The sequence below is a fragment of the Diceros bicornis genome, chromosome 6 (genome assembly GCF_020826845.1).
Source record: "Diceros bicornis minor isolate mBicDic1 chromosome 6, mDicBic1.mat.cur, whole genome shotgun sequence".
Lineage (NCBI taxonomy): Eukaryota > Metazoa > Chordata > Mammalia > Perissodactyla > Rhinocerotidae > Diceros > Diceros bicornis.
In genome coordinates this window covers 69,817,969-69,843,063 of record NC_080745.1, presented here as the reverse complement: position 1 = coordinate 69,843,063, position 25,095 = coordinate 69,817,969, and the positions used below count along the sequence as shown (strand labels likewise).

The 25,095-nt window shown below is 40.2% G+C and overlaps 1 protein-coding gene across 1 annotated transcript in view; it reads right to left on the bottom strand.

Moving 5' to 3' along the window:
* Window positions 1–25,095, bottom strand: part of SORCS3 (sortilin related VPS10 domain containing receptor 3) — a 405,148-nt gene that overhangs the window by 115,481 nt on the left and 264,572 nt on the right. The window contains exon 7 of the mRNA XM_058544381.1: window positions 21,572–21,690. Within this exon, the coding sequence (XP_058400364.1) occupies window positions 21,572–21,690 (119 nt within the window). The remainder of the gene's footprint in view (window positions 1–21,571; window positions 21,691–25,095) is intronic.

Sequence of the window (25,095 nt, the reverse complement as noted above, 5' to 3'; positions counted from 1 at the left end):
CTTTGTTTTTCCTCTCCTAGTATTTTGGGGAGTTGAAAAGGTAAAGATAATAAGGTTATAAATAAAAGGAACAGATATAGATTTGAAATGTTATCCTGGAGTACAAAATTTGGGAGCATCTGGATACTCCCAATTAATATAATAATAGATGAAAAGATAAAACCTAAATAATCTACTTTAAGTGTTCTAGATCAGGATGGCAGAGCTTCGCAAAAAAAGAAAACACTAGCCATGCAAACCCTAAAGAGAAATGTTAAAACTTACTATCTAAACACCTCCTCTCTCCCTCTTCAAAAATGGCCCTGCCCCTTGTGGATCATGAGTTTAATACGGTTTTGTAAAAGATAGAATTGGAAGGGGCTAGAGAAGATATTATATATAAGGAGTCTGGTTTGTATTGTCTCTCCACACTTATATAAGATTTTCTCTTTGACTCAGGATATCACATAGCCTATTTCCTTTATACAGGTGGATAGTATGAGGTCAATTAATTGAATGAAATCTTCCCTAGTCACACACTGGCCTCTGCTTTTCTATAATACCCCAGAATTTCAGAAAATAAAAATAAAATGCTGGGAAAGGAGAGGAGGAAAGAAGGTTGTAAGGTCCTGGTATCTGTAACATCTGTGACTCTAGTTTCAGCTCAATCATTTACCAGACGTACAATTTTAAAGGCATGGTAACTAATCTCTTGGAGTTTCAGGGTTATTTTTCTACAAAAATGGAACAAATAATAATTACCATTCTCTTACAGAGAAGTAAATGAAATAAGATAATAAAATACTTTCATGTAACTGCAAAGTGTTCCACAAATATAATGATTAGGATGTTATGATGGACCTGCGGTATGTACCCAGGCATTCGAAGATTTTAGAGGTATTTTAACGTACAAACTGCTGTAGACTGAATGCCTGTCTCCCTTCCAAATGCATATGTGGAAACGTAATGCGTAATGTGATGGTATTTGGAGGTGAGGCCTTTGGGAGTGATTAGGTCACGAGGGTTCTACATGGGATTAGTGCTCTTACAGAAGAGACCCCACAGAGCTCTCCCACTCTTTCTACCAAGTGAGGACACAGAGACAAGATGGCTGTCTATGAACCAGGAAGTGAGCCCTCACCAGACACCAAATCTGCCAGTGCCTTAATCTTGGACTTCCCAGCCTCCAGAACTGTGAGAAATAAATTTCTGTTGTTTATAAGCCACCCAGTCTTATGACGCTCCTTTAGAGCAATCATAAGACAGAAATCAAGCTGATGATCCACATGTGCCCACCCTATTGATTGTGTGGGGCATTGAAATCTGGCTGTGAGGCTACAGCTACCCACAGACTGAAAGGCTAGAGGCGATGAGGACTATGAGAAGAGCAGCAGGAAACGGATGGGCAGAGCTATGGAACAGAAGTGTCTTCAGCCACATGGGATGAATGGCAGGTGAATTAGCTGCTTAGAGAACGATTGATATTTTTGGTATGTTCAAGAAAATTTAAATATCCTAAAAGAGCAAAGCAAACAAGATCATTAATTTTCTAGAGAAGCAGGGATTCTTCTTTGGCACATGGGATTTCCAAACGGCCTTAGAGCTACACGTGGATAGCTAGACAGAACAGCAAACTTTGCCAACATGGGATCTGCACACCTCATGAGTGAATTCTGGGACAGCAGTGGATGGATTTAAACCATCTGTCAATCAGTTTCTCAGAAAACACTGCCACCACCCCAAGACAGCCATGAATATCTGTGAAATGCCAAGAGCTACTTCTTGGAGCTTCCCCATTGCACTCCCTGGTCACGCCTCTCCTGTCCTCCAACAGCAGAAGCATTACTGTTGGAGAGTCAAGCTCTGTGCTCACCACTTTGTATGCACTGTCTCCTGTCACGCACAATGACCGAGTGGAGGAGCTACCATGCAGCCCCACTTTACTAAGTTAACTGACATACATAAACTCACACAGCTCCAAAGTGGTAAAGACAGGATTTGAACTTGGGTCTCTAAATCCTGACAATGGCCACTACACTGTGCAACCCTAAATGAGCCTAAAGTGTCTACTCTAGAGCCTTTTCAAAGAATGGCTAGTTTAGCACCAGTTACCTGAGGGATTCCTCCTGACCTAGATCACTAGAAGGATCCAGCATCAATGAATTTCACAGTGGCTTATGTCAGAAGCTACCTTCTTAATGAAGCCTCCCACACCCCAATTTCCCAGTTGGAATTCATATTTTCTTCCTCTGATTCCAGGGCTCTTTGTCTGTGGCCCTCATGTTGCACTTACTAGCTGCTGACCTGAATTACTGGAGGGTGGGTACATCTTAGGTCTCTTGTTATATTGTAATATCTTTGAGGGTACACACAGTGCCTTGTTCCTATTTAAATCTCTCTTAGTACCCAGCCCCCATGTCATAACAACCAATCTTTGTACAGTGCTCTACTTTACGTCATTAGTTTTCATTATTGGACCGAATCTCACATGGTTGGAGCACAACCCTGTGAATGAGGTCTAATTACATCCACACTTTAGAATCAAGGGGTCTCACACCCAGATAGGCCACTTTAGGTCACTTTGTTACTAAGAAGTGAGGCTCAGAGTCAACCTCGAACTCCTGACTTGAAACCACAGGCTCTTTTCATGTTGCCAGGATGCTTCAGTTTGTGTTCGCTGAGTTAAGATCAGAAAAACACAAAGTGGAGATAATTGCTTGGATTTGTACAAGTGGGTTGTGATTTTACATCAAATACTGTTTTGAGTGGTTGGCAACACCACAACATGGAAAATCAGGGCGATAAGAGAGTGTGCTTTCCTGTGGGAATCAGGGAAGCAGATTACAACATGTTCTTCCCCACCCACTGCTGAATCCACACATTAATTAAGGGTCTGGCCAAATTCACATCATTCCTGGAACGTTAATCATGTCTAGGCATCTCACTATGGATACCGGCCCCAATTCTATTACGTATTACATTGATCAATCAATCAGCACGTACTTATTCAGCACTTTTGTGCCTAGGTTGTGTCAGATGTCATGGAAGTCACAGGGCTGTGACCTCATGTAGCTCATCATTTCTTTGTAAAAAAACAAAACTAATATATACGTACAAATGACAATATAACACCAGTGATAATGCCATGGTATACCCTGAGCAGTGTAAAGGCTAGGTGCCGTAAAACAGAGAAATTCCCTCCTCAAAACCACAACAGTTTACTCAATTTATTCTCATGCTCCTTCTACAATTACAATAAAATCAGGGCTGGGAACTGTGGAGACCACACCCATTGTATCTCCATTTTACAGATGACCAATGACTAAAGATGGCAGAGTGACAGAAGCCAGCAGAGGGCTTTAAGCTCGTGTTTGTCTAACTCCAGAGATGTACGCATAACCACTCTCCTATATCACCCTCCACAGTGTGACATGCATACACACATGTACTTGTGCGTGCACACACATACCCACTCCCACACATACCTTGTAATATACAGTATATAAACAGCTGTTATTTCCCCTCCCACTGCCTTAGGAGAAGACTGGGTTCTCAACACCGAAAAACATTCTGTTTGCTGCACTGGATGATGGATTTGAGGATGGATCCAGAGAAACCAGGATATGGCTGAATTGTTCTACATAACAAAGGCAGAGCTGGAGAGAAAAGGTGGGGATAAGGTGGGGATGGATCTTGAAAGAAGAAAAAGACCACCAGCAATGCTGGAGAGGTTGCAGGAAGAGGATCCAAGAGGGTGAGTCAGTGGTTGTTGGTTGCGGAAGAGGTGCTTTGAGGGAATGGCAAGAAATAGTGGGCATGTGTAGGTTTTATCAAGTGTTTTTGCTGTGCAGTATCTGACATAAACACTCTGCTTCATTTTTGCTTGACATTTTCAATAAAACGTCTACACTAACTGCTCAACACTCTTATTATAATTTTATTTGTTTACCTTTGCAGAGGTGGTTCATATCAGGAAAGTAGTTCTGCTTCAAGAAATGCCCAAGAGTTAGTTATAGCTAGGTTACCAGGAATTTTATCTTTCTGTACCTTTTGGATTACTTATTTAGTTCTTTGTCATGAAAATTAACAAAGAGCCCTGGAACGAAAGCCTAGACGTGGATTCCAATCCTCCCCTGCCCCTACAGGCTACTATGGGTCTTTGGGAAAAGCACTTAGCTTCCAGACCTCAGTTTCATCTTAAAACGGATAGGCACAATCACAACACGAGGCCCAGTACGTGCCTGACACAAAGTAGGGACTCAAAAATGTCACATGGCCCATGTTCCTCATTCCCTCACTTCCTGGGTCCCAGTTTCCTCAGTGGGAAGGTCTTCTTCAACTCCTATATCCTAAGATTCCTCGCTGCCAGTTTCTTTTGAGGTCATTCAATGACTCCACAAACATCTTGGAAGCAGGTATTTTGTTTTAAAGCTTTCTGCACCTGTTTAAAGTTTAAAGCTTTCTACTGCCTCTTATACAGTTCTTGACCCAATTTGCCTGAAACAAATAAGAAAGTGTAGGTTGTGACTCTTTCTCATTTAAAGAGCAGAACAAGTGCTGTGGTTGAGAAAGAAGGCTCTGGTGTCAGATTGCCTGGGTCAAATCTTTGCCTGTGTGATCTTGAAAAAAATGACTTAACCTCTCTGCACCTCTTCTGTGAAATGGAGGTAAACATAGGACTTAACTCATAGGACGTCATAACAGTTAAATGCATTAATACAAAACCCAAGCTCACTCTCGCCACTCAATAAGTGTTAGCTGTTACTATTATATATAGTTGATTCTTGAAAAATTATAGATTATTCAATAAGAAAATCAGCCAGGAGGTAAAAATCGTGGAAGAAGGCTGAGAACAAATCTTAAACAAGAAAATGTTGAGAACTACAGTGTTTCTTATACAGAAGAGTCACGTTAAATCAAATTCACAAGGACTCCTTCCAGCTATTTCAGAGGAAGTAAGGAAGCCACCACTTCCACGCCTTCCCTCCCACACACACAGAAGCAATTACACAGCACAAGGAAATAATAAACATAATCGTATTAAGAGCAATTTGATTATTTCTCCATACTGCAATCTGGAAGCAATTGTCACCAGGGGCAGGCAGTAAAACTGCAGGCGTTTATTCCGGAGAATAGGACAGAAGGCCTTTGGTACGACAGACTCTCCACTCTAATTGCGTTTGTGGAATTACCACTGTGGATTATTAAAAGGTGTGCATCCTTTCTGAAAACATTTTTCCAAGAAGAAAGGGGAAGCAATGTTGCCTGGCCTCGAGAAGTTAGAAGGCCAGAAGGAGAGGGGTTAAGTGGCTAATTTCATGCTCCCATCACACACAGGAGCTGGATTAGAAGAAAACAAGACGGGAGGAGGAGAGAATGTAGATATAAGAATCAGACAATTTTAAAGCCCAAGAAGCATAGAGAGGAAAAAGCCAATCAATTTCTTTTTTCTTTTTCTTCTCTGCAACAGATATTTTGCTTGCAGTTCCAAATCTAATAGCGGTTGATATAGTAAAGATGAAATAGTAATAGGAAGAAAAAGAGAGAGCTAAAAGGGAAGGGGGGAGGCAGTCCGGTTGGCAAACAAGAAGCTAATCCCCAATGCCTCCCTCCTTTCCTGCTTCACCATGCGAGGCTCTGCCCCTCTGGGGACTGGTGTGTCCTGCCACCTTGCCTGTCCTGTGGTTCTCCTCCAGGTAATTCTTGCCTAGAGCAGCCCCTCCCTGCAGGCCTTCACTGGGAAGGCAGGGGTAATCAGGCCCATCCTTTAAACATCTTCATTCTGTTACTTTCATAATCAGCTTCTAATGTTCTGTTCGATAGATGTGAGGCCAACCAGACCAAGCGCTTGAACAGCTGCTTGGGCCATGGAGCTATTCTCTGCACCATTGATCACAAAGACAAAAATCAATCCTGGCTAAGGAGAAAGAAGTTAAAAATAAATTGCAGGAATTGATTTCTGTTCAGACCTTCTGACTCTCGGTTTAGGAAGGGGGAAGAAAGAGTGTCCGTGGATCCACCTGTCATGAAATCACTTCATATGTTGCAGTGTCAAAAGCAAAATCTTTTTGACATATTTTATACACACACACACAATTTTCTCTTAATTTATGCTTTTATAGTATTTTATTTTTGCTTCCTAATAACTATCAGAGATGAGAATCCATCTCAATTGTAAGCTCTCACGAGAAAAGGATTGGGGTTTTTCTTGTTCACTATAAAATCTACAAAGTGCGGCCCCATGTTTTGTGAATAGTAGTAACTCCAGACATATTTGTTGAGGGACTAACAGAATGAATGAATGAATGAAGTGCCCTCCTTGCTATTATTGGGTCTCACATTACATTTATTTCTTCTTAGATTTATCACTGTATGCAATTATTTTTCTTATTTATGGCTTTGCTTATGGATTATTTGTCTCTCTCATTAGACTATAAACCCTCCTATGGTAGGGATTGTGTCTTTCTTATTTGTATATTTATTTCCTATACACTGCATGATCTCCAGGGATCATACCTTTCTTATTTACACTCTGCTTCTTAATTTTTGATCTATTGCATTATCTCCATACTGTGCCATCGGTAGATGTAAGTGAAAGAAAGGAAGGAAACAATGACTCAGCGAGGAATTGGCTACATCCTAAATATATTTTTTTCTTTTGATTCTGATTTTGGATAAATGAGCTGAGAAATACTTCTCAATAATAATTCCCTTTCTGTGTCCAACTAAATGGAGTGTCCCATAGAGTGCGCCGACTTGTGGGATTTTAGTGTTAGAAGGAAACTTCTGGAGTCATAGCCCACTGGGTTCTATAAAGTTCTAGAGTTCTATCGTGATGTCTTGGGGGTGTCCACAAAGGAGTGAAGAAGAGGCTGGGAGTGGGGGAGCTGATAACAGCTCCTCACCCTCTTTAAACTAGATCCATTCCACCTGTATTTGTTTAATATATCGGAATTCCTTGAACAATGTTGACTGAAAAGCAGTTCCCAATGTTAAGAACAACAACAATAAAAAATGGTTTAAAAGCTCTCCTTTGATGCAATTCTTTCATTTTGCGATCAGGAAACTGAGCTCTAGAGAGGAAAGATGATGGCCTAGGTCACAGAGTGAGTTAATGGTGAGACCAGACTGAAACCCAGGAATGCTGCACGCCCCCACCTGCCCACCCCATCCCACAGCACACTGTCTCCTGCAACTGAAGTTGTCTCTTTTCCTTGGAGCACCGGCTGGTCCTAAGGCTGGACTCCTCAAGTCAATTCTCTGCTTTGAGAGCTTGAGCCTGGCCTTCTCCAGGAAAGCATCCCTGATCATATCATGTCTCATGGATCTCCTTCACTCTGGGAAAGAGCCTAGCACTTTCTTAAATGCTTTTGAGTATTGCTCATGGAGACAGTCAGGCCATATCGTCCTACCTCCTCACCCCTTCATTTAGAGCAGTAACAGGAGCATACTAAGTGCTCAGTAAATGGTTATTAAATGAATGAATGAGTGAATCAATCAATCAATACTTCAGAAGCTATAATAGTCTTGGGTACACAGTATGTGCTCAGTCAAATCAAGTTGATTGATTAGCCACTAGCTCTTCCACCATTAAACTCCAAAAAGACTTTATTCTGGCTGACCACGAGGGCTTTCAGAATTAGATTCTTCAAAGCTGCTTGCAGAAATCCAAAATGTTTGTTTACCCCATTAGCTGGCTATGGAGTTAAAGGCAGAGCAATTAAAATTTTTAAAAGCTGAAACTCTGAAATAAATAGATATAGATCCTAGTTAGAATGGTAATGGGGAGAGAACTGGACTTAATAGTCTACTTCTCAGTCAACAGCCCAACTGCTGTCATTATAAGCACTGTTGTTTTTGCAACAATATAATTATCTTTAATAGGAGAAGTCCCCAGAAAAGGGGTCCTCCTGGGCACTGGGCTTAGCAGAGGGGGTGTTGGGGACTTACTAGGACTTTGAAGGGAAGGACAATGGAGAGACCTGGCTGGGTCACAATTCAACAGCCCCTCTTCACCCTGGAATGGGACTCCAGGGAAGCCGTGCCATGAAAAACAGCATGGTAATTGGACAATAAATGGCAAGAGGTACCAGGCAAGCGGGGAAGGCAGGAGAAGGGTGGAGCTGGGGAACGAAACGATTAACCACGCTGCCACTCACCTCCCCCCTTCTTGGCACCCCAGTGATGAGTGTTTGAATGATCCTCTAAGTATATCCGAGGGACAACTCTCAGAGGTACAGGAGTGATTAGATTGTACTGAATCTCATTAAGTCCTTCTTTGGTTAATGGTGCAGAAAACGTCTGATCTGAAACAAAATTGAAACAGATCCTGACAAACAGTCTAGAGAACAAGCAGTGGAGTGAGGGACAAACAGTCCAATGAACAAGCAGTGGAGTGAGGCTTTCCTGCCCCTATATCTACCAAGACCAGGACAACATCTGTCTATTTCACTTTTACAGTCACCTGGAAAAGTTTCTGGGAACACCAGTTATTCAGTGTTAATGTGAAGATCTTCAGAGTGGGAAAATGAAATGAAAAATAGATCATTGTCCTCTTTTGTCATCCTTTACCAACACAGGCAGCCCTGAGATTATATCTTGACCCTGCCACTTACTGAGATATACGACAAAGGGTGACTGTTCTAAACTTCTCTGGAATTCAGTTTCCTCCATTGAAAAACAAAGAAGATAATATCTACCACACTGAGATTCTGTGATGATTAAAGTAGAATTAAAGAAAATAAAATGCACATAAATTTGGCCCTAAATAAGTATGAGGCTCTTTTCCAACTATGACAGCAATTCTTTCAGTTTGCTGATTGGTGGGTAAAAATCGGTAGTGTGGCTAGGTGGAAAGAACGTTTTGAAGAAGCACTGTTTTGGTAAAGGGAAATTGCAGATTTCCAAATGGTAGAAGAGAGAGAGTTGTGTAGCTGATCTCAATCCTTTGAGCTGAATATAGAAATGCTTGTGGTTCCTGGACAACATATCTGCCCCCACACCAGAACTCACAGGCTCCATCTAACCATATGAGGCTCCTGGATATTTAAACACTATGAGTGCCACCCTTTCTGTAAAATGCACTGCACAGCACAAATGCCACCATTCCTCTTTCTCACACCCATGGAGACACTACTAATTAACAATAGCAGTCACTCCTACTGAACCACAAGAGCACTGACTTCTGCGTAGCTATTACCAATTACTCAGAGGTGATACACAAAAGGAAAATAATTTGACATCCCTGAGTGAGACATATTCCATTCATATACTACTTGAAAGCCAAATATTTATGTTATAATACATAGCAACTTACAAGATAATTCTCTAAAATTAAGGGAAAACCTTCCTTGCTATTTTGGCCTAGTAAGCAACAAGTATTGTAACTTCTATGGGGCCTCAGCAGACCTCTTGGGAAAAAACAAGTCTTAATAATATATTAGGGACATGCACAGCAAAGCTCTGAGTGGAGTGAAGAGATCACCAAGCCTAAAGGATTGATGGGCATCCTGTAAATAAAGAGCCCCTCCCTAGAGCCTCTCTGTCTCAGCAGGAGACACTGGGGAATCATCAGCATCTAACTGGTAATTGATGCTGTGCTGTAAGAATGGATGGGATGGACTCACTCAAAGAGAGTAGGAAGTGAATAGAGAAAAGGAACCTAGGAAGAGCTCTGAGAAAAACCCATATTAAAAAGTGGTCAGAGGAAGAGGCACCTGTGTAGGAGAGTAAGAAGAAGATGCTGGAAAGGCGGGAGGAGAAGCTGGATTGTCATTATCAAAGAAGCCAAGGGGAGAGAGTGCTTCAAGAAAGAAGGAGCAGTCAAGAGATTCAAATGCTGCACACAGGTCAACGAAGTTAATTGTTGAGAGGCGTAGTCGGGATATAATTCAAAGATATCCTTGATGAACTTGGCAAAGGTAATTTCAATGGAGTGGCAGAGGCAGAAGTCAGTCTCAAGTGGGTTAAAGAAAGAAAGAAATGAGAAAATGGGATAATAAATATAGACCGCTCTCAAGAAATGTGCTTGTGAATGAAAGATGGGACATTTATAGAGAGGAGAATGGGGTTCAAAGAAAGTTTTATTGTTTTGTTTTGTTTTAATTTCAGGATGGTAGATATTTAAAAATATTTAAAAACTGATGGAAAGTCTGAAATAGGGATGAATAAACTAAAGATACACAGGAAAGAAGGATGATCAACAAAGTCAGGTCCCTGAGAAGTTAGAAGGGATGGGATTGGGTTTTTGGATTGAGGAATTTTATATGGGGATGAGGATGATTCTTTCTACCTGTCTTGCATAGTTCACTCTATAATACTGGATACATAGTAGGGGCTCAATAAATTTGAGTCTTTCAAGGTTGTCTTCAGTAGGGTTTCCCCCAAAAGTAGAGACTGAGACAAGGGTTTTTATGCAGGCATTTGTTTGATTTTTGCCTATTTGTTTGTTTTTGAGAAATGATCCCAGGGAACAGGAGTGGCGGAAGTAGGAAGGAAGAATCAAGGAGGGAGAGAAAGCCATCCCAGGGCGTGTTACTGCACTGGTAATTACTATGAGCAATTGGGTTCAATCCCACTGGGGACCTATGAAGACTCAGAGAATGAGGCTCAGAATTGCCCTCTTGATGCCAGAAGAGAGGACTATTTATCCACCGGCTCCTGACCCCAATTGGTCTGATTGTCCCAAAGGCACTTGACACTTTGCACTTCAAGGTTTGCATCTGCACCAGAATGGCTAAGGGGTCTCTCATGAGCACCCTACTTGGGGACAAATCAGCCCCAGAACAAACAGCAAGAGGTTCACAGCACAGCTGGGGAAGGTGATATCAGGCCACCTCTGTGCACAGGGAGTGGCTGAGCAAATGTGAGCCAGAGGATGTGAGATGGGACATATGAGATGTTCAACACAAAGGCCAACTAAACATCATTACTTCACAATCACATCACTAATTGTGTTTATTCATGGAAGTATTTCAAATATTAACAGTAACTTTTACATCAAGCCACTAAAATCACTACATGTACTGGAGACACATCCCAGCTACATGCTATTTAAAGAACTTCCATTAGTGCTGCCTGTTGAAAGCATTTTACTTAAGATTCCGAAAGCGCTTCAAGAATATTCACCTGAAGATGTCTTTATTGGATTTCTTTTGAAGATTGTCTCTGCAACTCTTTCATTTTCCTTTAAACTCCTGTGTTGTAAATGTGTCCCTAATGAGGAAATTGCTATTTATTTAACATTCAAAATCTCTCCCATTAACACCAAATTAACATCATTTAAAATATTGCCAAATAGTTTTTCTTTGAATAATTACACTCTATTAATTTATGCCTCAGGGCTTTTTTCTTCCAGAAAGATAACAATTTATTAGGGACACAGTAGCCACCCCATAGAGGCTTTTCTACTTCCCATGTTGGTGCATAAAACAGGTCTTACATGAAGTATCAAAACCAGGTGAGCTGGGGACAAAGATGCTACAGAAGCTACTCGAGAGTCTTGAAAGAGAATGAAACCCCAGAATATCTATAGTTACATATATATCATTAAAAGCTATTGCTTCTTTATAACCAGCACTAGGGAAAGTATGTGGGAAGATTTTACCACTCACTATGTTGATACATGAGTTGAATCCATGAATAATTAAAAAATGAGTTTGGGGGAAAGATTGACTAATCTTTTATGTGATAGGCTTGTAAAAACCCTTAAAAGAGAATGTGCATACACAAAACAGTGAGGCTGACTTTTGCATGTGGATTAGTCTTTTAATTCTTGCATTTTATAGGGCTCTGTAGTTTGCAAAGCATTTCAAAGCCGTTATTATGTCCCTTGATCCTCACAACAACCTTCCAATTTAGGCAGGGCAAGTAGCCTGATTCTCTTCTACAGAGATGAGGAAATTAGTGCTCTGAGAGTGCAAGTGATGTGCCCAGTGTTCCCTTGTTGGTAGGTGGCAGATCCCTGATTACAACACAGGTCTTTAAATTCAGGGTTCTTTTCCCCACATCAGACCTCTAGCTACTAGAATTGTCAACTGCTTGAGAGCAGGGACAACGTCTTCTACCTCGGCCATGCTCCATTGCATCTGGCATACTTCTAGGGGATCAACCAATATCTGTTGATTGGCTACTAGCACTTGTTAATTGCTAATACTTCTAGAACATCTCCCAACAAACAAAAAAATAGTACAACAATACTATTTTTCTACGTTCCTATCCAGAACTCTTAAAAGCTAACAGTATCTTGATTCCAAACTACAGACCAGCTTCATTGTAGTCCTGGAATTATCCTGGAACCACTCTTGCACATGCCATGGCTCCAGCCTCAGAATTCCTTGCTACGGAGAGGGCTTCTCGTCTGATTACATCTGCACAATACTACCAGGAGTTGAAAGTGGTATTATGTAGGAGACAGATTTACATACTTTTACTAGTCAAGTTGTGGATGTGGAGAAGGATTGAGCAGAGTTGGGATGGCCTTTCCTCCTTCGAATTTTCTGCTTTCTCCACACCTCTAGAGTACTTTATTTGTATCTTAATTATGGATCTGTTTTTTCTCTTTATTTTAGATATTTGAAGATATGTCAGTATCATATCTGTTTTTTAATATAATCGCCTGTTTTTTATTCAATGAGTAAATGAATCCTTATCATATTGAAGGCCACCTCCTGTGCCACGAAGAGAGGATAAGGCAGGGCTTCACAGAGCCCAGGAAAGACACACAAACCTCTTGCGATGGCTTACTATGAATCTGTCCTTGTTTCTGCATCACACTCCCTAATAGCCAGCATATGAGTTCTATCACTGAAGGGATTTTACCGCTACCACTGCTGAACTACCTATTCTCCAGGATAATCACTAGACAAGCTGCTCCATAAGGAGAAAAGACAGGATTTCCAACCATCTTGGCTCAGAACACAGAAATCAACTTCTCTCTCTCCCTTGCCCTACAGAGGAAAGCCGATTTCTCTTTTATCCATGTGGAACAGAGGCATTTCAGGCAGACACTTTCCCATTAAAACAAGGGCTCTTCTGGGAAGGATTAGCTTCTTTTGATTTCACTGTGAAACCCCAGGCCCCAGGCCCCCTGCACAGAGCAGGCATTGACAGATTAACAAATTTCACAGCTTTCTGTGCATCTCCAGCTCAGCTTCCCCAACAGCAGAAGATCAAACACGAGGTCCCCTCAAGCAAAACCAGCAAGGTGGCTACCTTCACTTCTTTGTCAATAGAAAAGTAAAAGGTGAGGAGAGCCTTTGGGGTTTCTGTAAATTGTAGGAGCCACGTGAGTCATATATGTACCCTTCCACCACACACAAGATACAGGATCAAAAATAATAACGTCCTGTCTAGAAAAAGGAAATTGTGACTGGGCACGGGGAGCTTTCCTTTTGAGGGCCAATGGGAGGGGTTGAATTTTTTATGCAAAATTAACATCATGGGAAGTTCATGATGAAGAATTTACCTAGGTTTTTGGTTATTTAAACTGCACTCTCAGATGCATATACATTTGTATATCATGACTCACTCATGGGTAAACAATTACGCCTTAAATACATACATCACACTTATTAACATGCAGAGAAAGGATAGGGGCCTGGATGTCACCTGAATTCCTGGTGGTTCAATTTTCCACACACAAAAAAGCCTGACCTTTGACCCATGGAGCCAGCAGGGCTACAAAAAGTCAGTGGTTTTCAAACGTTTCTTAGCAGCAGATGCCTTTTGTCAAATGAAAAGATATTAAGAACTCTGATATAGAGAGCAAACAAAAGCAGAGTTGCTCTATTTAAGGAGGGGTTAAGAGTCCTGGAGACCCACCCTGCAAGACACCCTCCTCCATTTTTTGTAACTCCTGAGACCAGTTTCCCAAGACCCGATGTAAAAACTCCCAAGAAACGCATTTGCACAGAAGGTAGGAAAGAGTGAGGGGATAGACTGATCTTCTGCGAGGTTTTTTTCCCACAGAGTTGTACGTCTCTGGTGGTACTAAAACAAAATATAACATATCAATACTTTAAAAAGTTAGAAAATTTAAGTGGATAAGTCGCTTAAAATTATGAAAAACCAAAGCCCCTTATGCCCGTACTGCTGTTATTTAGCTGCTCAAATTCTTCTTAGAGAAAAAAATAATCTACCTGCACAAAGGCTCCCCTTTAAAAGCCAAACTGTAGAGGGACAGCAAGCATCTTTCAGTGGAATGCACAATCCTCAGTGTCCAACTCTGCCTTAGCCATGCTCCCTAAGATACCACCCACGAAGACCGGGCTGGACCCAAGCCTCGCTGCACTATAGCTTCTTCTCCCAAGGCAATTCTTTGGCAGGTAGTCAGGGAAGGAAGAATATGACCTACTCTGATTCCTTGATATCTTGCTCAGATACAAATGAGTGGGCTGAAGCCCTGGAGGAGAAGCTACTTTTGGTCTGTGGGTTTTCTGCTCCAACAAAAACCTTCTGAAGCAGCTTTATTCAATGAATAAAATGAGGAATTCTTGCCCTTTCCTTGCTTCAGAGGTAGATAGTAATAACGGCAGTGCAAATCTTACCTTCTCCATAAAGCCTTTCCTGATCCCCGTTTCAATTGTCAAAACTCATACCTTCCAAAAAAGATTAAAAACCCACACTGATTTCAGAAATTTATTTGAGATGGCTTCCAATAACTAAAAAAAAAAAGCAATAAACAAACAAATAAAAAGGCAGCCAAGTAATCAAAAATGACCAATGGTAGAGGAGAAAGGAAGAATAATACCATAAAGTTGAAGGCAGGGAAGCTGCTAAAATTGACACAAAAATTAGTTCCGAGCTTTCTAGCAACTTTAAAGAGGGAAAGACAAAATTACCTAGATTTAATTAAAGAAAATAGAAAAAGTTCACCTCCCCAGGACAATTTTCTAATTCATTTTCCTGCCACTTCACTCCCTCCAACAACTACGACTGTCCTCGGGTGGAGGGGTCCTGGTGCATTATGTTCTCTCTCTTCCTCAGCTTTACCCTTGCCTCCCCCTCTGCCTGGAATGCCCTTTCTCCTTCATTCACCATCTAACTGTACTCAGAGTACCCCTTCCAGGAAGCCTGTACTGACCCTCCACCCAGGGCAGGGTGAAGAGCTATTCCTCCTCACTCTAAGAGCAACACGTGCTCTCCACTAATATAGTTCTTAGAACACTACATTATAATTGTCTAGTTGTCTGTGTTCCCCACTGGGCTGAATCTATTTTAATATATTTAAATTAATGAATATAAAGAGGGCACTGAATAACATAATGGATAATTCCTGGACAGCAGTTCTATAAAAATGCAGAGACATTCTACACATGGGCATTTCTTATGCAGTGAGCAACCGCCAATTACCCTAAATTGTCTCATATTGTCAGTTAGAGAAACGAGATTCCTCTGCTTTAAAAAGATGAGTAACTACAGTCCCTGAGAATAAGGATAGTGTCTTATCTTCTCAGTTCAGTTCAGTTCGACAAACATTTATTGAGCCTCACTCTTTATGCTAAATGCAAGAGAAACAATGATGAGTAAGACATAGTCCTGTTCCTCTTAAAGTTTACAGACCTGGCTAGGATACACATGGATAAGTAGTCAGCAAAGGAGCTTGGTCCAATCCTGACTGAGGATATCAGGGAAAACTTCCTATAGGAGGTATTGCCTAAGTTAAATCTTACAAAATGAATTCATCTGGTAAAGTGATATTTTAAGCAGGAAAAACAAAACAAAACAAGAAAGGCATATTAGGCAAAAAACAGCATGTTTGTATGGAGACTAAAATGGTTTAGTTCTATCAAAGGGTAAAATATAACAAGGAAGGTATATGGGCAGCAGTGCTGGGTAGGGAATTCACATAAGACTGATGGAGTAGGCAGGCTCCAGATCATGGAGGAGCTTCTAGACAATGTTAAGGAAATTGTATTTCAACCTACAGGTGATGAGTAGCCACTGAAGGCAGGATCATTGATTTTTATTTTAAATAAATTACTTTGGAAGTAGTGTTATGAATGGATTGTTGGGGTGCTGATCTGGCAGCAAGGAAATCAGTTAACAAGCTATTGCAACATTTCAGAAAATATATGATAAGGGTTTATAAGTGATTGTAAATAGGCGAGTAATAATGGTGCTTCCCCCATTTTCCTCTCATAAATCACCCTGGAGCAATAAGAAAAACAAGAAAGAAAAATGCAAACCCTATACTTCATAAAAATATAAACCTGAAACACAATATATGTAGGAAGAAAGGCAAATGCAGTGAAAGACAAACAGGGTGCAGACAGGCACCAGGGCAAAAATGTACAGCTACAAATCTTAGATCAAGCTAGAAAAGTAGAGTTCTCCAAAGGTGACATTTCTCAAGGAGCAAAACTAACCATCTATTATTTGGAACCAAGGGGATGTGGCCCAGGAATTGGCAGTGGGAGTATTCCTGGAACTAATTGGTGACAAGGAGAATCTGGAGAGGCATGATTGGATAAAGAACCACTCAGGTGTTCTACTTTATGAGTAGAACCCACTCACAAACAATCTTGAGTTATATGGAACCTCACTGAGAACCAAGGAGTACTCTTGTTAAGCTGAAACAGAGTTCTGATCTATCCCCAAGATGAACCTCCTCAAACAGTTCATCCAGGAAGAGCTCATGTCAATAAAAAATAAGTAATTGTAAAAAACATAAAGATTAAAGAAAAACACGTACACAAGAATTAGAAAATAATATAGCAAAATAAAAAAGGGAACAGGACAGGAAAAAAAAGAACAGATGTTGAACAAAAAATACTTCTGTGGAGCAAATGAAAATTATGACCACATTGCTATGATTAAAAATAACCCATATGATGAGGAGATCACCTCTACAAGGAAAGAGTTTAAAACAGAAATACAAGAGCTAAGAGTAGATATATTGGGTTAACAAAATGTGATAAAATATAATCCGGGAGAACTCAGGACAGAAGTTAAACAATGGTAGCAAAAAAGCCGACAGGACACTGCTAAATACTCATTCAAGGATAATGTGGGTAGGACTTTTTAAATCTCATCTTGCTCAGGGAGTTAAAATGGATTAGAGGAAAACAAAATGATGGCTCTCCTTTGCCTTTCCTGTCTATTGCACACACCCTAAGTGTCCTGGAGGAAGAGAGTCGAAACAATGAAAATGAAGTAAAATATATACTCCAAAATATATATCACAGAAACCTTTGAGAAATTAAAAAGGAGGGAGAAATTGAACCAATTGAATGAGACTTATATCCCAGGGGAAAGAATCGACACAGTATGACCAACCACAAAACATACACTAATAAAGTAAATTGTATTCCTATACATATTTTAAAAAAGGAGTTTTGGTATCAAGGTCAAATATATATATACCAATGTATTTTCAACATTCAAGAATTCACCTTTCTTGAAGACATTACTAAAAGACAAACTTTAGACAATCAAGAAATAAATGGAAAAACTAGTAAAAGAACTAGTGGTGACAACTGAATATATTTACGTATAAAACTAAGATCAAAATAAATGCAGGAATTATGTTTCAGAGCAAAATGTAAATGCTGTAAATGATTTAATTAACAAAAACTGGAGTTAGATAAAGGGGAAAGAGTGGGAGGCCATAAAAATACATGCCATTTTTTTCTACATGTCTTCAGCAGTGCCTCATAAAATATTTAAGTCTAAGAGAATTATGTTTTAACGTAGGAAAGCAAACACTAGAAGATAATATAATCAACCAAAATTGGGTGGTAGAAGAATTACAGAGAGAGGGGAGGAAATATAAATGCATGGAAATACACTACTTTTATAACTGCTCACAAGAGGAAATCAATAGATATTATATAAAAATAGATTTGCTATGTTGTGTGGTTATACTCATAAAGCTAAGTAGTTAGAACAAATATTCAAATTATCAAAGAAACATACAGGCAGGAAAGCAAGGAAAACAGACTATATAATGATTTTTAAAATAAAGTAGCGATTTTAACTAAAAACTAAGCATACACTGTCAGAACTAAGACATATCTGCCAGATCAACCAAGACAAATGGCGAAACTCACCTATGAGAAGGAAAGGACTCCAATTAAATACTGATAGCCAACTGACTTCTATGTGTACCTGCAGTACGTATGGTTGTTTACCTGCAACCTACTGACATTCTTTTATTTCATTTCAGTCTTAGCCAATTGGTAGTTGCAAATTATAGCATTTGATCTGCGTATATTTGAGGATTGATGAAATTCAACGTTTTTCTCAAGAGTATTGGCTTTTTGCTTTTAGGGGGTCATTGTTTTTCCACTGCTTCCCATCTTTTTCATGGTTAAAAAAAAAAACTCCTTAAAACAGCTTTCAAAGCCCTGTGTGGATCCAGCTCTATGCCTTTCTGATCTTATCTCTCAAGTCTCCTTCCAGGTTTCATTTGCTGCTTCTTTCTCAACTCTCTGAACTTGAAATACTAGAGAGCCCGGTGGTCCAGTCTTTGGATTGTTTCTCTTCTCTATCTATACTTACTCCCTTGGTGACTTCAATTTTACAGTTAAAACATATCATCAATATGCTGACATCCTTGCAATTTATATCCTCAGCCACCTCCCCACCACCCCTGCTCCTATACCTAGCCTCAAATCTCCACCTGCTCACCCCACAACCCCATGCGAGCACAGGGCCCAACAGACCTGGCTCTACGTCCCCCTCTGACTGCTGACTTCTTCCACCCGCTCCCTGGTTCACCACTCAACGAGGCCTTCCCAGGTCATCCTAAATAAAATAACAATACCTACAGACACCCAGCATTCACAGCCCCTCATTTATTTTTACTCATAGCATTGTCATCACCCGAATATTTTGTAGATAGATAAATAAATGCTAGTACAGGATATATAGAAAGATGGAGAGCAACATTTATATAACATTGTTTTGATGCTTTACAGATATAATTAACAAATATAATCCTCCCAGTAACCCAGGAAGTGGGTACTGCAATTATCCTCTTTTTATAGATGTGTCAAATGAGGCACAGCTCAAGGTCACCCAGCTAAGTGTTGCAAGCCAAGGTCGGAAGAAATGCTAGCCATCAGGCTCCAAACTACAGGTTCTTAGCCACTACTTTTCACAGCCTTTCATATCTACATATACATGAAGGTATATATCATACACATATTTTTTCCTGTGTCCCACTAGAATGTAAACACCCCTAAAGCAGGAACTTTATTAAGTTCACTGTGTTATCCCCAGCACATAGAACAGCGGGCCTGAAACATAGTAGGTAATTGATAAAACTGTATTGAATAATGGGAACTCATATCTCTTTCAAACAAAATAAAAATTGATGCTGATTAAAGGAAAAAAAAAAAACAACTTCTGTTAGTTTCCAGTATAATTTAAAACAAGAGAAATATTTCAGAATAGTTAGAAAAAAAATCTGCATATCTGCCTACAGAGTTACAGAAGACTTTATACAATAGGAGAAAAAATGAATTTTGAAAATATCTGAACATTTAAAATTCTAAGTCATGTTTCCCAGAAACAATTCTGCCATGTTCATCACTATCTGCAGTATGAGCATTAAGGAAAGAGCAATCAGATTGGTAAATTCATAAATCATCCCTGTGCTTCCAGCTTAGAAAATTAAATACAAAGAGAAAATAAAACTTTAAACAGAGATCATAACAATGGGAATGGAATGAAAGGAAACATTTGAGAAATAACTAAGGTTGATGTTAGCAGATGCTTGGATTCATTTAATTTGGTGACGTAGACAGACTCCCAGGTTTCTACCTTGAACTACTTGGTAGAGGGTAGTTCCACCAATGTGTCAGGTTCAAAAGGAACATGTTTATTTATTTTATTTGTGGAACATCCAAGATGAGATGTTGAGAGGGCTCTTAGATATACTGGTCTGCAGCACATGCTAGAGGTCCCAGCTTACTGACTTGAGAGCCATCAGAACATGGAGAGGGTACTCAAAACTATGGGCTCTACCAGGCAATGAGTCCTGGGTGCAAAGAGAAGCAGGCCAAGGGCAGAAAGCTGGGGAACACGAAGAGTAGTGCCTAATAGTGTCTATTTTGCCTTGTGAGGTATTCAATAAATACTTGGGAATAAGTAAATGATAGTGCCAATGACCTGCCAAGATTTAGGAAAATATTCCTGAGATTCTGGCTTTTAATCAAGCTGAGAAACGGGATTTTTTTTTTTTTTTATGAGGAGATCAGCCCCGAGCTAACATCCGCCAATCCTCCTCTTTTTTTTTTTTTTTTTTTTTTGCTGAGGAAGACAGCCCTGGGCCAACATCCGTGCCCATCCTCCTCCACTTCATATGGGACGCCGCCACAGCATGGCCTACCAAGCAGTGCGTCTGTGCGCGCCCGGGATCCGAACCAGCGAACCCCGGGCCGCCGCAGCGGAGCGCGCGCACCCAACCGCTTGCGCCACCGGGCCGGCCAGAAACAGGGATTTTTTAAGCCATAAAGACCTCTCTTTCCCTTCTTCTTTCAAGCTGGTTTTTGAGTGGCTGGCTACTGTTCCTGTATTTTACTAGACCTCAAAAATCCACGCAACTAATCTGTAAAAAGAAGTAACTGCTATGTCCATAATCTATCAATACAATAAGTAGTCATTGAGCACCCCTGATTTGCAAAGGCATCTTGCTAAGGTCAAGGATGAGGGGTAAAATGTGTGTATAAAATATTGTCCCCATCTTCAGAGGGTACAATGCAATTTGGAAAGGAGGAGACAAATCCACTAAGATTTAAGTAATGACTCTTAACTCAGGGAAATTTCAAAGTTCAAGGTTCCTGTGGGAAATGGTCTGCAAAACAACTGACAGCAGAAGGGTGGAAAGGAAGAATGGGGGAAATCCAGGTTGCTGCCAAATGCTAAGTTTGATTTGTCACGCACACACTCAGTGTCGGCCACTGGGTGGAGCATCCCCTTTTTCCCCTTCATTTTTGCTCTATTTTGCACCTCTTTCCAGTGAAACTCAAAAACTAAAACTAAAACAAGGCTTCCCTTGCCTGCCTAAAAATGTAAATCCCACCTAGTTTTCTCTGAGTCGGAGTTCCTGGAGTGAAGGATTTTGGACCTGTACATTTGAGGTGGTAGTCAGCACTGGGAAGGGAGAGGAAGATTTAGTGAGATCTAGATATTTCCAGGAAGAAAATACTAGAGATGCTTAATTTCTTAGAGATTTTCATTCCCAAGTTCTCATTCTCATTACAAGCCACTTTGGACAGAAATAGAATGTAGCTTTGATAAATTACCTAAAGTCAAATCTCATCAGAAATTTGACTCTAAGCAATCTCAAACCCCAGCCCAAGTCCCAGTCATTTCAAGACCCCTTTGGTTTAATAAAACAGCAATCCAACTGAAGGATTCAGAGGGCCACTAAAGTCCCCTGTAAATGATACTGACCAGAACACCTTCATCTTTCACAGAAGCCTGGGATCTCCCCAGGGGACCGTGTCCCCAAAAAGCAAAGGAGATATAGCACCCCAGCTCCACGTCTTCACAACCTCGGGAAAGCCATCCTCATGTTCCTAGTAAGCAGCTGATTTAACCTACGCATCCTCCCTCTACCACTGATGGCAGTTTTTGGACTCACTTGAATGAAGATATACTCATCCTGGACGACCAGGGAACTGATGTCAATGGAGCGGGCAAAGGGCCCACTCCGAGTTGTCTCAGCGCATTCCTGGATCCTGCAGGTGAGGTAGTGAGCATCTGAAACGAGAGGGCAGAGCAACACTTAGACATAAGGGGAAAAGGTGAGCAAAGCTCTCATCAGCATACAAAGTTCTGCCTCATGAGGAATCAATGATGTAATTTAAAACAACGAGATTTCATTTTATAGTGCAGAAAATCTGTAATAATTTTTTTAAAAAATGGTAATATCTAGTTCAGGCAAGGGAGTGGGGAAAGAGTTAATCTTATATCCAACTGGAAAAAGAGTAAATTGGTACAGGTTTTTGGAGGAATAAATTTGAAATATATATCAGAATTTTAAATGCGCATATCTTATACCAGCAATTCTAATTCAATGGATGTTTTCTAGAGAAATACTCATATATTTTCACCAAGAGGCAAGGACAAAGATATTCATGGTGGCATTGTTCATAGCAGTGAAAAACTATAACCAGGCTAAATGTCCATGAATTAAGGAATATTTAAATAAGCTAAAGTAGACATATAACAGAGTACTATGCTGCAAATATAAGAATTAGGTAGATACGTATGCATCAACATGCTGATTTCTCCAAGATACACTGTTCTGCAACCTTTAAAAAAATTATGTAAGGAACATGTACAGTATGATCCAATTTATGTAAGAAAAAAACTTGTTTTTATAAATATAGGCTTGTGCCATAACTGCATAGAAAAAAATTTTAAAGGATACATATAAAAATCAGCTATGATTACTTTTGGGGAAAGGAATGGACTTAAGAAGATAGAGTTGAAATGAGGTCTTTGCTTTTTATATTATATACATATTTATTAATTTTACAATAAGAATGTATTTACTTATTACTTATATAAAATCTATAAAACTTTTATAATTACTTCTGAAATCTTCTAAAGATCTTAGCAGCTGAACCTCCCTCTCAAGCAACTCCCAAAATTATGGCAGCAGCTGTAGGCAAGTGGGAAATCCTTGACTCTAAAAGGCGTTCTGACTACAAGGTCAACCAAGGAGAGACAATCCCTTCAGTTTTTCGTTCCTTAAGGAAAAACTACTAGTGAGTCTCTATAAAGAAACCTGTGCATACGTTTGCTTTAAAAATAGTTATTATTCATTTAATAGTGTTTAAAAATAATAAATGGTCAAAATGAAAAGTAGGAATCATTTTAGGATTAAAAGCAGAGAAGTCTTTGTTAACATCTAAAACTACATGCATTACTAAATGTATCTAATGCAGTTGTCCCCTTGGATGTGTGCACAGGTTGTACCACACGTACCAGAGGCTACGATGGAGGGAGTGGTAGGCAGCAGAGATAAATAAAGGCAAAAGGTTTAAATAAGCAAAAATTTACAACAGTTAAATTTAAAACAAGGGTACTTTAAATTATCCTTAACTGTTGATCTTTAATTAATTAATTTACTAATTGATTCAACAAGTATTTCTTGTGTGCATACAATGTATTGGGTATTGTTTAGGTATTAGGAATACAGCTGTGAATGAGACAGAGATTTTCTATTCTAAAAGGACTTGCTGTCTAGGAAGGGGCTTACTCACATAATTTGTAGCCAGCTACTACAAACAGTTATCTATAAACATGATGCTAATTTAATTAAGAAACATATTTTCATAGGAAATGAATTTACTATATGCTATATCCCTACATCTCAGATGTCCATATCTGAGAAAAGTCTATTTGCTTTGGTATCCATAATCTGAACATGTCAAACATCGAATTCATTCTCTCCGTCAGCAGTCTTATCTGCCCAGTAGCTCAAGCTTCTTAACTTTTCTTTCTTCCACATGCCCTACAATCCAGTTGGTTCCCAGCCTTGACAATTCTGCCTCTGAAATGCTTCCAGAGTTTCTCCTCTTCTCTCCATGACTCCTTCCACTTGCTTGGACAAGTTCTTCTCATCTGTGTTGCCTGTTGCATCCATTTCACAACTAGAATTCATGTGCGTGATGGACTGGAAACTGAATGGACCCAAGGCAAGGAGCCAGAGTCATCCCTAAGACCTAAACCTGAGTTAATCCCTCCCAACTTCAAAACCACCAACAGTTCTGAACACCCAGGAACAAAGCCCAAACATCTTTCTATGGAATAGAAGGCCTTTTACAACTAGCCTAATAAAACCAAATGCCAAAATGGCCACATAAATAATGTATAATGGTAAAATGAGCTCTGGTGAGATGATAAATGGCAGCCTGCACATGGCCTCAGTGCCACAGATACCGAGGAGCAGTGGGGACTACAGCTAAATGGCCAACACTTGCCTCTTTAAGGAGGAGCTGCTTCCAGTGTCAGTTCATCATTGACATGCAGGAAAAAGATGTTCTTAGTTTCTAAATAAAGCTAACTGTCCCTATTTTTTTAATGTGAATTTTCCTGATTTTTAAAAAGTTGACGACTAATTTAAATTTAAAATAGAGTGGAGGCCAAACACTGTCAGGTCAAACAAAACAAGCCTAGAGTGCAAAGGAGCCCCGAGAGCCACTCATTTCCCAAGAGTACTCTTAATCTGGTCTCTACCGATCTCTGCAGAGAAGAGACAGACCCTCCTCCCCACATTCCCTGACCCATTACCAAGACCAGCTTGTTCATCCTTCTGTAAGTACTGCCTACATGTCCCTTCTCCTTTGTCTTTGTTTGCAGAGAAAGCCAAGGGTGGCCTGGCTTTCCACTTCTGGCTGAGAAAACAGAGGAAGGCAAGGAGCCCAGGCTGTGTCTGGGAGCACACGGCCTGCCCACCAGCAATATTCTTGGACCCACACAGCCTTAGTAATTTGCTCCTAGAATAAAGCACAAAAACCCAGTGAAAAGCTGCAGTAAATACACATAAAGAAAACACAGGTGTTGACATAACAACCTGCTTCCTTCTTGCCAGGGAGTATCTCGGAAAGCTCCTTACACTGGTAATCAGAGGTGTGCACAGGAGGATATCTGCTTATCCTCCCACACAGACTTGTTTTCCCCTATCTATTCACTATTCACTCTCACATGTAAACACAGAAAAGAATCAAGTGTTTTCAAGGCCACCCCAAACAAAATCAAAATCTACCTAAACCTTGGCCTTGTGCCAAACTCATCCTACTTCTTGGCTCTCCCCTCTGCTTGCCACTGGCCAGCATGGAACCAAAGGTCCGACTTAACAGGAAAGCAGCACTAAAATGAGGTTTTGAAATCCTCTTAAAATTCAGGGGCCTGCAGTCTTTAGCTGGACTCATATTAGAAGTCTCAATGCTCTTATTTTTCAAAACACAGAGACATGATAATAAGTGCTATGGTGCCCACTGCCTGCTGAGAACCCAAAGTGGAGAGTAAATTATCAGGCAGCCTGGCCAGCAGGTGGAAGTGACTGAGGGTTGCAGGGGACTGTGGGTGTCAAAGTGAGCAGGAGACACCATTTGGCTCAAGCCTTGCATTTGCAAAAGGTCTCAAATTTGGACT